This window comes from Anguilla rostrata, chromosome 6 (assembly GCF_018555375.3).
Source record: "Anguilla rostrata isolate EN2019 chromosome 6, ASM1855537v3, whole genome shotgun sequence".
NCBI classification, from domain to species: domain Eukaryota; kingdom Metazoa; phylum Chordata; class Actinopteri; order Anguilliformes; family Anguillidae; genus Anguilla; species Anguilla rostrata.
The window spans coordinates 6,824,115-6,836,424 of record NC_057938.1 but is presented as its reverse complement, the minus strand read 5'-3'; the positions used below and the strand labels follow the sequence as shown (position 1 = coordinate 6,836,424).

Genomic DNA, 12,310 nt, shown 5'->3' with positions numbered 1-12,310 from the left:
CATTTCTGGCACCAACATCTCACCCTTTTCTAATGCCTGGTTGAACCAACTAAACCTATGCCTACAATCACCATCTAGTACAAGACCAGGCCAAAACCTAGTATATGGCTGGACCGGCCGGACCAATGGTGTAACTTCATAACTCGGGCGACTAATGGTGTAACTTCATCACTCAGTCACAGACATTCGCGTTTATAGGGCTGGCCCCGCTGTTCCGGTCCAGCCAAAAAGGTGGTCATCAATTCTTGACAATTGCTTCCATCGCTCACCCTTATTGATGGACATCTGAATAAAATGTCACCTCCCAGTTCCAGACAGTTTTGAATTAAAGGCAGAATATGAATGGGTTTTGGTGATAAAAGGTTTCTATCCTGCATAATCAACAATTGTCATAGATGACTGGAACAGGCAAAGGCCTAGGGTGTCATGCACAGGTTCTGAAAGGCATTAGAACACCCTTTTTTTTTTTTTTTAAGAGTAAGGGCTTAGTGATGCCATTGACCGAAAGCTATGCCCACACTACCAATATTATCAGTTCTCAACAAAATCAAAGGCAAATGACAATGTACTTTTAAAAGAAGATTTATTCTTTGGCTGAAGAAGCCTGTTCAAAGCCAGTAGAAAACAGAAAGCTTTAGTCTAACACTGGCACACCAACAGACAGGGGAGAAAGCTTCTTTACATATTTTTGTTTATATATATATTTATATTTATATTTATACAAAGTCATTTTAATTTAAGAGGTATCAATGTCAAGGTTCAATCAACACTGCTCCCTCAAGTGGAAACGTCCTCATCTTTAATACAGTAAATGACACATCTACACCCAAACGCATAGATACAACAGAAAAATTACACTTACTATCAGAAAAGAGATTCTGGCAAGAAAAAGTAATCAAAGAATTACATCAATCTGATTGTAAGTGGGCCAAGTTCACATTACAATTATGAACAAACTACAAATGGCCAGAACTTCAAAATCTTTTTTAAAATCAAACTTCCAGGGAATTAATTCCATTAATTAAGTAATGCTTATGCAAAACTCAAAGGTCACCGAAATATTGACAACATAGTCAATGTTTAGCCTCTTCAACATAGCTTTACATTCCACATCTAAGCTTGTACATTTATCCTGGCCATGAAAAATAATAAAAATTAAAAAAAAACTCCTAGCTCAACGTCATCTCAACTGGGACTCTTACAGTGAATTTTAAGGTGATGGTATCCTGAGAGATCTGTGGGCGAGCTTGGCTGTATCAGTACAAGTCTGAATGTAAGTGCACAATTCTTTTTTTTTTTTGAAAGCATTAGATAGCACCAGTAATTACAAAGCCTGAGAAAATTGTAACTGTAAAATATTGCAATGTGTTCCTGAAGCAAAGGTATGGCTAAATTGTTGACAAACCAACCAAAAAGTCAGTTCCTTGAATATTGAGTTGCATAGGAAACGGATAAAAAAAAATGCAAAGACTACACACTGAACCAATAACGGAACTCAACTTAAAAATTGATTCCTTGAGTTTTTGCGTACAGTGTACATTTTGAGAACAGCTGAACACGGCCGCGAAGAACAAAGGAGAAAAGCGGATCGCAAAGATCCTCTGCGTTCAAAACTACTGCCTTCTTGGCTGTGAAGGTCCTGTCGGAAATGGCATGTTTTCCAGATGTGTGTATTTAAGCAGAACCTGGTGATTGCATATGCTCTCATAATTTTTAAGCTGTCCCTCAAACAGACATTTAAGAGCACCTCAGTGAAATTAAGTGAAAGCTGCGGTTACAACCATTTGTAAAATAGCTTAAATACAAAAGGAAAACGCTACTCCTCCCGGCATAAGAATTTAGCCGTTTACAACTTGTTCAAAAGCTGGACTATCAGAATCAGTTCAAACTGACCTGGTCGTGAGGAAAACCCAATTTGAGAAGTCTGACGAGAAGACAAATACACGGAAATAATACTGCTTATTATCAGCCACAACATTCCAGAACTCCAGGCAAAAATACACAAAAATGCCTTGTTTTCAGGTTAATTCTGGGACTGAAAGGGACCTTTAATGAAACACAGATTTTTGCCCCAGGGGGAAATTGGGTTTTGCATTCAAAACAGAGTAACACCTCAGATTAACCAACTGAGAACACGTGTGCAATCAAGAAGGAAAATAAAACGGCAAGGCATATTCATAAAGTAGAATAAAACCAGAACGAACTGCATTAAAAGGGTACAATACAATACTTTTGCAGCAATTGAGATGCCTTGTGGTTTGCTTCTTCTTGAAGGCTCACGACCACATCCCAGCAGTTTACTGCAGCTGTCAATCTGGCTGGCATCCTAGCCCAGCCCTCCCCCTCCCCCAATTCTGTCTCAGAAGAGAAAAGAAAGCAAAGTTGCAAACAACACTCCTGTCTCAGTTTACATTCATCCAACGTGTCTGACTCCAGTGCGTTAAACCTAGCACTGGGCACTCGAAACATCACAAAAAAAAACAACAACAAAAAACAACAGATCCCTTCTCGGTAGCACTACTGACCCCCAAGAGGAAAGCTAAACGCAGGGGTAGCAATGGAAAGAGTCGAGCCTCGTCGACCCCAAAATGGGCGGAGCCAACCACGCGTGTCAATTGGAGACCGACTGACAGGTGGCGGCCCCTCCCATTTTGGGCGTTGGCGCCGCCTCACTCTCCCGTCGCAGACGCCGGGGCTTACGAGGCGGTCACGCCCTCCCACTCCACCAGGTACTGGACCTTGCCGTCCAGGGTGACGCGGCGGGCCAGCACGCGGTACTTCTCCCCGCAGGCCATGCGGCCGGCCGCGCCGAAGTAGCTGGTGATGGAGCTCTTGAGGTGGCTGAGCTGCGTGTCCTGGTCCAGGCTGTGCACAATGTCCGTGTTGAGGCCCGGCAGCGGGCAGGGCTCGGCCGGCTCCGGCTCGTGCGCCGGGATCTCCGGGTTGGGCGGCTGCAGGGCCCGCCGGGGGCGGCCCCGCCTCCGCCCCCTCCTCAGGACAGAGGGCTGCGTGATTGGCCAGAGCCGGCCCGTGCGGGTCCTGCTGGCGCTGTACAGGCTGGGGCAAGAGAGGCAAAAGTAATGTTTTTTTTTTTTGTTGTTGTTTTTTTTTAAATTTAAAGACCCTGTGAAATCAATCAATTCATATAAAAATAAATAATAAAAAACAGTAAACAGCCACACACACACCCTGTAAAAAGCCACACACACCCCTGTAAACAGCCACACACACACCCTGATGTGAGCAGGGCAGTACCTGGACTGTCTTGAAATGCTTGAGGTAGTTTCAGTGGTGCTTGTGGCACTGATGGATTCCACATCTGAGGTACTTGAAGACGGCACGGACTTATCACTTCTGTTGCTGCGGTGAGAAATGTCGCAGCGTGAGGCCCTGTTAGAGAGACTGCCTTTTACCCCGTATGTGTGCTGACACACAGACTCACCTCTTCGAAGCCAGGAGGTCCAGTGGGTGGTTCTCCACTGCCGGGGGCTTTTCATCATCCTATACAGGACAGACAAGGAGAGAAAAGCGGTTTTCCCCACGTCTGCTTTGTGGACCTTTTCAGAATACATGAACTCCATTTCATCAGACTGCTGGCACACTGCATTAATGTTGAGAAGTCTCCATTTTCAGACAGAGGTAGTGCCACAGAAAAATTCTAAATTAAAAAAAAGTAATGGAAGCAACTAAAGAAAATTGTAATTAACGCATTGCAATGGCATATTAAAACACGTAAATTATGCAGTTTAAATGAGCAATGAATAAGTATGGGACGGACCCGGGGCGGGTGCTCGCTCGATCTCCTCAGCTTGGCCAGAGTCTCGAAGGAATGGCCGCCAGTGTGCTTCCTCTTCCCTTTCTTCACCACTCCATTACCCATCTCACTGCAACACAACAGCAATGCAGCCCTCAGCTTCACTTCACAGTGTGCTTTAAACTCAGCCTAAATACATCACTACATCAACCATAATCAAAACAGTATTCAGAAAAGAGGTAAGAGATTATTTTATCACTTTAAAAAAGTTGATATGTAGGAACCTTATACCAGTCAATATGGAGTGATGCATTGTGGGAATGCTGCTTGAGCAGGTGCGGGTTACTGTAGAGCAGGGGTGTCAAACTCCAGTCCTTTGCGGCAGCAGTGTCTGCAGGTATTTGAGATTTCCTTTCGATCAGAAGCTAATTAAGGCCTTGAGAAGGTGTGTAGACTCTCTAGCTAATCAAAGACTTGGATGAATAACTTGTGCGGAAGCGCTCCAGAAACCAGCAGACACCACAGGCCTCCAGGACTGGAGTTTCACAGACACCACGGGCCTCCAGGACTGGAGTTTCACAGACACCACGGGCCTCCAGGACTGGAGTTTCACAGACACCACGGGCCTCCAGGACTGGAGTTTCACAGACACCACGGGCCTCCAGGACCGGATTTTAACAGCCCGGCTGTAGAGGCTCCTGACCTGGGCTCCGGGATGGGCTTGGTGGACTTGCGGCCTTTGATCTTGATCTCGTGGGAGGCCCTCTCGGGCTCCCGGTCCACCCTGGAGTCCGTGTTCTGGGGGGCCGGGGGAAAGCGGATCCTCAGCCCAAAGAGGTGTTTCTTCTTCTTTATCTCTTTCCCTGACATGAACCTGGAAACAGCCACACCGTTAGGAATCATCCGGCTCTCCGATGCTGGTGCAATTGTAAGTTATTGCCCTGAACTACTGTGAAACTCACATGGTGTGGTTATTATTCAGTGCTTCAAGAATGCTTCCATAACGGTCTGATTTGGGGGTTTCTCCAAGCTGTGGGGAGAATAACAGACAATTTAATCTTTTGGTCACCCTGTTTTTTTTCTGTCTACAATTTAATATGACCAATCATAACTGCAGACCCATCGCATTGCTGGGACTGCCCCAGTCATGATGGGACAATGCAGCCATACAGCATCCATGCCTTTTTGGGGTGCATGCTACCCATGCTACCAACATCTGAGAAAGGCAACCAAATTAAATCCTCCTAGGCAATGCAGTAGTCAAATTTAGTATGTCTTTCACATCCACACAAATGACAAATTATGACAAGTGCACTACCTCGCCGAGCTGCAGTCGATCCCAGTTCTCATTAATGTATGTCATAAGTTCCAACTCCGAGTCAAAGTATTTCTTCTTGTGAATGACGCTCAGATTGTAAAGGCTCAGGTGTACAATGTCTGCCCTGTGGGGGAAAAGCGACAGTAAAAATCAAACAGGTGACACCCTCCACAAAAGCATTTTCTGTCAACATCCACACTATGACAATTTATTTATAATCTTGTCTGGTCACAAGGTCTAACGGTTATTTTCTGGGGAAAACAAAATCCTGATCAATTTAAACCATAGGGCTGGTTTAGAGTGGCAAAGGTATTTAAAGCACTATGTACTTCATATGAGCTTTGACCAGAACCATTTCATAACAGTTTCAAATCAATTCTCCAGAATCTGTCATTTTATTTACCATTGCAGTATATGCGATCAAAATAATTAGACAATGCCTAATAAGGTGTTTACAACAGGGTAAGAAAACAAAACATAGGTGTTTTATTCCTGTACATTTCTCCTGTGATAAGACAAATACACTACAGTACTGAAATGACAGGAAATTAAAAGTTAAACCCACCATCTTAAAGGTAGACGTTTGAGGTACTCTGGTCCAGAATTGCAAACTGAACAAATAAATAGATAGAACCTAATGTGAAAAAAAAGTACAAGAACATATTTATTTTTCTCAAAGGCGCTCCAGCGTTCATTTTGTTTTTGAATTTTCTCAAAATGGTCTTATTTCAGAGGGCAGCCGTGCACCTGTCTCCAAAGAGCATGGGCTTCTGAAAGCACTGAATGCAGGCCTCGTGAAACCACTGCTTACACCTGCTGCACTGCAACATCTTCAGATACCAGCTGGGGAGAGAGCAGAGCTAGGTTACTGCGGCGACCAGCGCTGGAGAGACAGTCTTCATTTATAAACCAAACTATAACAACAATACTAAGCCCAGGCACTGCACTGTATGTGACTGCATGCATGCACAAGTGCAAACACTTACTGTTCATTTAAAAATAAAACTCCATCAATGACATTAGGGTGGGCAATCCATTATGTGCGTGGTTGCACGTGCGTTTGTGGACAAGCACGACTTGCTCTTCACTTTTAATAAATATGAAACAGCCGGTACAGGCAAGTCCTAGACCGTGCACGTGTCACTCACTCTCCTGGGCCTCCACAGTAGCAGTAGCACTGCTGGATGTTTGTCTTGTGACCCTGGTCCCACACCAGATCCTCCAGGGCGTAGGGCAGCGACTGCTTCATCTCCTGAAGGGCCTTGGCGTTCGGCCCCTTCTTCAGCGCGCCGCCCCTCTGCCGCAAAACACACCAGTTACACGCTTAGCGCTTGGCCTCGCCCCGCGCCTCCCTCAACACCAAAGGAATGCGTGACGGCACGCCAGAAGCGCCACCCCTCACGGAGGAGGCGCCAAGCGGCTTCCACGGGCGCACCTTTGTCGTCGTAGCGAACACGCACTGTCGGCAGAGCCACTTGTCGTCGGAGGCGATCACGCTGGAGTCGATGTTGGGAGCGTGACAGAGCTGGTGATAGCCTGCAAGAAGGCCACAAGCGTCTCAGATATTGACATGGTCATGGTTACGTGCCTCGTTTAGGAACAGGAACTTTTCCTACCGTGATTTACTACTAGTTTGACTCTGTATGGTTTACCAACCACCTGTCTTCCCCACCACACTTACAATTAAATCCATTAACTTTAATGTATGGATAAGATTCTTAAAAATTCATATAATGAACCTGTTCCTACAGGCAACTAACTTGTCTGTGACTTCACTGGCATGTAGGCCTAACACTGCTCTTCCAGCCCTGCAAGATGCACTTACTTGCATGTTGCTCAGTACCAAAGCATTTCGCAGAGTGCCTAAATGTGAAAGCAGCGCACCTTGGCCACACTTGTCACAGATGACGATCTCGTTGGGAGGCTCGGAGCTTTCTTCCTGGCATATCGTGCAGACCATCTCGCCGCCCCCGCTGGCCCCTGCAACACACAGCCACATGTTAGCACCACTTCCAGGGCTCCTGCTCCGAGTGGTCAAAAGAAAAAAAAAAAAAAGAGGAAATGCAAAGATAATAAATGTGAACCCACTGAACAACCGGGGGTGGGAGGGGGGTGGAGAGACTCTTACACACAGGGTGGAAAGAGAAACACCAAGATTTGCAGAGCTTCATTCAGAGCAGATTTCAATCCTTGCATTTTCATCAGCCAGGTATAAATAAAATGCACATTGTCCCAAACAGATCACAACTTCCCCAACATGACAAATCTCGTCACAAACATACAAAATACGCCAAATAGAAACTCAGAACAGTTTTTGTATGCATGGATTTAGACAGACGTGCTAAAGAAATTAGCAAAAAGTTGCTAAAAACAAAGCTCAACCCATAACCTTTTTTATCCACTTAACAGTATATAAAACGGCCGCTGAATTGTTCAGTGAAGCCGATTCATGACTGGGGGAAGAGAGACATTTTGAAAGGACCGACCATCTTCAAAGTCTAAGACTCGGGTGGTGGCCTAATAGCTTTAAATGATGTCAGTAAGGATGCTACAGCAAAGCCTGCACTGTAATGAAACATAGGACACTCAAACATCATGTGGACCACAGAAGGGAAAGTAAAGGTACAGATTACATACATGGACACTGACACAGACTCAAAGTACCTTCCCTAATCTCGTCCCCGGACGCCTCGTTCAACTTACAGTTTGTGTAAGGCCACAAACCCTGAGGTCTGTCAACTGTCAGAGACAAATTAAAGATAACTCAAGCTGAAAGTAGCAGATAGTGGAGAGGAGTGAACCAAGTAAATAAGAGCTAAAATTAACTCAGGCCAAAATGATAAAATTACACAGCATAAAATTAAATCAAATCTAAAAACTGATGCTGTTGATCGGTCTTCTATTGGAAATACCTGTGGAGAAAATAGAAAGGCTTAAAACTACTCTTGTGCATTGAAATGGACACACAAGACAAAACAAACCCAATGGATTTTTATGTGCGATACTGTAAAGATACCAGTGCTGATGTCTCCAAGGGTTGAAAGGCAAATACTAATTTATGCGAGTGGCCACAATACACATCTAAAGCCAGGCGCTGTGTTTTTAAGGGCATTTGCAAAGGACAGAAAGATCTCAATGAATTTGAAATTAAGAGGAAAGCACTTGCCCGTTTGAATGTCCTTCCAAAGAACCCAGGATTTTGAACGATCTTCAAAAACAACAAAGCAGCTCTGGTTTTGTTTGTTTATCTGTAAAAAAAACACAAATAAATAAATATATATACAAAATTACAATAATTCAAGATAACTATGGCCATTGTCTTCACTTTCTACAAAAACCATGAATTCGGGGACTTTCTGAACTCGTGGCACACAGATTACCTTCGTGATAGTTCCCAGATAAAACAAGCCATCCGACCAGCGAGCTAGGACATCTTGTCCCTCTTCAAATTTGCTCGCAAGTTTCGTGGTGCCCCTTTTCCCATCCTTGAAAGAGAGTTTGGTCGGGGACGCAGGCGACTTGTTTTGTCGATGGGAATGCGATTTTTGGAGGTCAGACAAGTTCGCTGCTCCCGTTGCGTCTCTGTTGTGGAAAAAACATCTATTAGGCAACCTCAGGGAATTGTCCAGTCTCGCTCCATCAGTACATTAACCGAATTCAGCATAACGTAAACAGATTAATTAACCAAGCAATTAACTAAGTAACTGTAATTGGGTAGCCAGGTGCAGACAAGTACCAAGGCAATTAGCTAAGAGGATGTTATGATTTATTCGTACGAATCACAGGCTGAGTTATACGCCCAACACGTTATGTACTGGGTACTAACGTTATTACAATTTAAAAAAATATTTCCTGATACAAATACGATTATAGTTAACTAACGCATTAGAGGGTAAAAAAAATATAGCTAATATAGCTAGCTAGTTCACCATCTTGATCTTATGTAGCATTCGCTACACTGTGCTGGTACACGCTCGTTTAGCTCCTCGGCCTTTGATTTCATGATTGACCAACAACCGAGAGCCCACTGGCGCAACATTAAGGATGATTGATGTCAGACAAGTCAAACATGCTTCCATTCTGCATGTGCGGCACAGGTGGGACGAAGCATCGAAATGTTAGTCAAACGGACCGAAAGAAAAGTACAAGTCATGTTAGCTTCCTAATAATCCGATTCGTTCTGTGTCCTGTTCTCAAGGCGTTTTCCCCTTTCGCAGAACAGTCCCCTTTTGTTAGCAAGCTGACCAGTTAGCAAAACGAACAATGAAATGCTCATCACTTGACTTATAACTCCACCAAGCACTACATTAAATGAAATCCGAAACATGAAATTTAACGTTACGACTATAATTAAAACGATAGCTGCAGATTCTTAACTGTGCATGTGGCAGTAAATCCGATGGATTTTATCATGCGGAATATTTGCTCTTGAACAATCTAACAAGACACCTCTGTCGAAAAAACACAGCAGTTTTACCTCATTCGGTCACTTCAGGGAGTCAAAATGTTTCATATATTTAACAAATCGGTCTAAACCGATAATTGTAGTCTTCTCCTCAGCGCGCAGTCTTATGTTTATGCTAATAAACCCGCAGATCCTTTCTCTTCGGTTTCCCGAGCTCGAAAATATTTTTTTTTTTAGAAAATTACAAACGGGTCGTTCTCTCCCAGCGCATTCGCCATTTTGGTTTCCCGCTGAGATTCGGTTGCATTGTGGGAAGGACCCAACCTGTAAACGGCAGATTCTCGCTTAGCAACGTTAGCGAGCTATATTTGAAAAGGAGGGACTGGATATCGTTAGAGAGGCATGGGGGTGAAAGGCAGCGCGAGCTTGATGGTAACAGCGCCGTTGCAGATAACAGGCCGTGCACGTTCAATCTGCGGTGTCATGGTTTTCTGCAACTAGACAAGTAAGGTGTGTATGGTCCTTACGCTTCTTTGCCAAATATCATTTGCATTTTCAACGGAAGCTATAAATAAAAATACTATATCATTTTCAGACGTTACCCGTTAGCAGCTGAGTAACACTGGTATTTCACAATTCTGTGACGTGTGAGGTAGCTAAACTTTTGGCATTTCTCCGTTTGAAATCAAAGTTGGCTTTCTCGTTTGAAATTTGCGCCGTATATTATGTGATTACAATCAGAAGCACATGCGGATTGCATTCCACAAGCTGGCTTTCTTGTCACCAAAAATTATCTAGTCAACAAGTGGGTAGCGTTAGCAATAGTTGACATACTCTTTGCACCTTATTTTCTATGGTAACCTTTTCATATTTCATAATTAGGTTACATGAAGAAGTTGCTTGCTCGTTTCTGTTAGTTAATATTAGACATTAGCTACATGCTAAACGTTGGAAGGTTCCTCTATCTTGCGCTACGTATACTAGACTAACCACTTGATGGCACTAGATGATCGTCTGACATGGCGTACTAACAGGAGTAACACCAACAGACTGTGGTGACAACTATTTTGTTGCCCTTAAAACAGAAGGACAATATAAGTGCCACAATAAGTACTAATCTGGTTACATTAAAGAGGAAAATACAAAAGTATCTGTATAGTTCATACTGATCATGTCATGGGTTTGTGTTGTCGACAGCTAATTTGATTTGAATTCAAAATTACATTTACATACATTTATCTACATATTGAACTGGGCCATCCAATGAGCTCAGTAGGTTGACTGATTCATGTGGCGGTGTACAAGGAGTATGATTCAATTTGTTTGTGAAAATATTAGTGCATGAGTCAGTTGTTTGCAGAAGGATAGATGGTCTTTGAAAGAACTTGATTCAAAATGCAAACCTTCACTGATGCTGTCCTTTTGGGAGTCAGTCATGACCTGAAATATTGCAATTCTCAGAAATGTGTGTAAAATAATTCAGTATGTAGCTTGGATTGTTTTGCTTTGTGTTAAGGGAGTACATTTTCAGTCAAGTGCTTTCTTGTTGAGGAGGCATTGGGCTATAAATGTATCCCAACTACCTACCCGTTTTACAGTGTCAAAAATGATCAATTTGTAAAGGGACCCATTTTCATTTGTTGTAAGGCTACATGGATAGATATATTGAAGTGTGACATACAGCACTGTAAATGAAAATGTATATGGCCCGGAATTTATGGTATGCTACATTTTGCCATTTGGCAGATGCTCTTATTCAGAGCAATTTACACATTACATGTGATTCAGATGGATATTTTAATAAAGCAATTCAGGTTAAGTACCTTAGGTACCTCTAAGTACAACCGCAGAATCCCAGCTGGGAGTCAGACCAACGGCCTTTGAATTACAAACCCCATTCCCAAACCATTATACCACCCCGAGGTAATGCTTTGCATGCCCTTTAATTGTACCACAAAGAACATGCCTTATGTGTCACAAGATGACATAAGGAAAACCACAAGTGAAAGACGAAGTGTTATCTGTCGGTCTATAAGTGCTGCACAGTGTCCTTTTTGTCCAAGGACACAGTTTGATTATTGAATGGAAATTTATGTTTGAGCTGTTATAATTGCATGCTATAGAAATGAAGAAATAAACAAAAAAACAAGGTTTTTTTGTCAGTTGTTTACACAAGTATTTTGTGTAAACAACGTACATCATATTGTTTTGTATTTTTTGTTTATCAAATCTAAAGCAGCGATTTAAATACATTTTTCGCATTGCTCTTCAGTGCTGTACTCCAGATGATACGGTTACCTGTACACTAGTGTGTGATTGAAAGCAACAAGTACTGCATGACAGCTGACAGTAATCTGTATTCCTGAAATGCCTTTGTCAGCTCCGCACGGGTGTCGAAAGAGAAAGGTAAGGTTAACAACAGCATTTCATTTACCAGTGAAAGGCATTGCTCTTAGCTTGCGCGCCGACACATTCTTCACATATCTATGATTCGACTCATTTCACGCGATAAGTGATATGAAGATGACTGTAATTACGACAAGCAGTGCTTGCTTATGGCTCCTCGTCTTAGTCGATATGCCGACTTTTTTTGTCGGCATAATCGTTTGTGCCTGCGCCTTTATGGGCTGCGTTTGACTGAAGTATCCAGCGGTGGTCTACTAACAGCTGCAGTGCAAAGACAACTGCACTGACCGAGAAGGTGCTTTTGTGGCACCCGGAGGCAGACTTGCGAGTACCTGCAAAGGAAAACAAAAATTACTAGGTAACGGAATGCCCTTTGTTTATTTTGACAATTTATGGACAAGCTAATCAGAAGGACAAATTGTGTTAA

At 43.2% G+C, this 12,310-nt stretch overlaps 2 protein-coding genes across 6 annotated transcripts in view; one reads left to right on the top strand and one right to left on the bottom strand.

Annotated features, from left to right (window-relative positions):
* Positions 1 to 566: 566 nt before the first annotated feature.
* Positions 567 to 9,788, bottom strand: mtf2 (metal response element binding transcription factor 2). 2 transcript variants are annotated; one of them, XM_064341796.1, is made up of 16 exons: positions 9,550 to 9,788; positions 8,453 to 8,654; positions 8,239 to 8,320; positions 7,737 to 7,811; positions 6,957 to 7,052; positions 6,508 to 6,608; positions 6,221 to 6,369; positions 5,820 to 5,915; positions 5,638 to 5,706; positions 5,073 to 5,196; positions 4,717 to 4,784; positions 4,458 to 4,628; positions 3,779 to 3,884; positions 3,443 to 3,501; positions 3,256 to 3,360; positions 567 to 3,057 (listed from the first exon to the last, which is right to left on the bottom strand). In XM_064341796.1, exons 1-16 carry the CDS (start codon positions 9,552 to 9,554, stop codon positions 2,697 to 2,699), a joined length of 1,869 nt encoding a protein of 622 aa, XP_064197866.1. In that variant the 5' UTR covers positions 9,555 to 9,788; the 3' UTR covers positions 567 to 2,696. The 2 variants fall into 2 exon arrangements, with proteins under 2 accessions (XP_064197866.1, XP_064197867.1); XM_064341797.1 differs by lacking the exon at positions 7,737 to 7,811 and having other exon boundaries at positions 9,550 to 9,787.
* A 59-nt stretch (positions 9,789 to 9,847) lies between these two features.
* Positions 9,848 to 12,310, top strand: part of dipk1aa (divergent protein kinase domain 1Aa) — a 32,818-nt gene continuing 30,355 nt past the window's right edge. The window contains exons 1-2 of one of the 4 annotated variants that reach the window (XM_064341799.1): positions 9,862 to 9,987; positions 11,750 to 11,883. In XM_064341799.1, the coding sequence (XP_064197869.1) occupies positions 11,845 to 11,883 (39 nt within the window). In that variant the 5' untranslated portion in view covers positions 9,862 to 9,987; positions 11,750 to 11,844. Of the gene's footprint in view, positions 9,988 to 11,749; positions 11,884 to 11,961; positions 12,242 to 12,310 lie in introns of those variants that run through there. The other 3 variants (XM_064341803.1, XM_064341800.1, XM_064341801.1) reach the window with 3 other exon arrangements.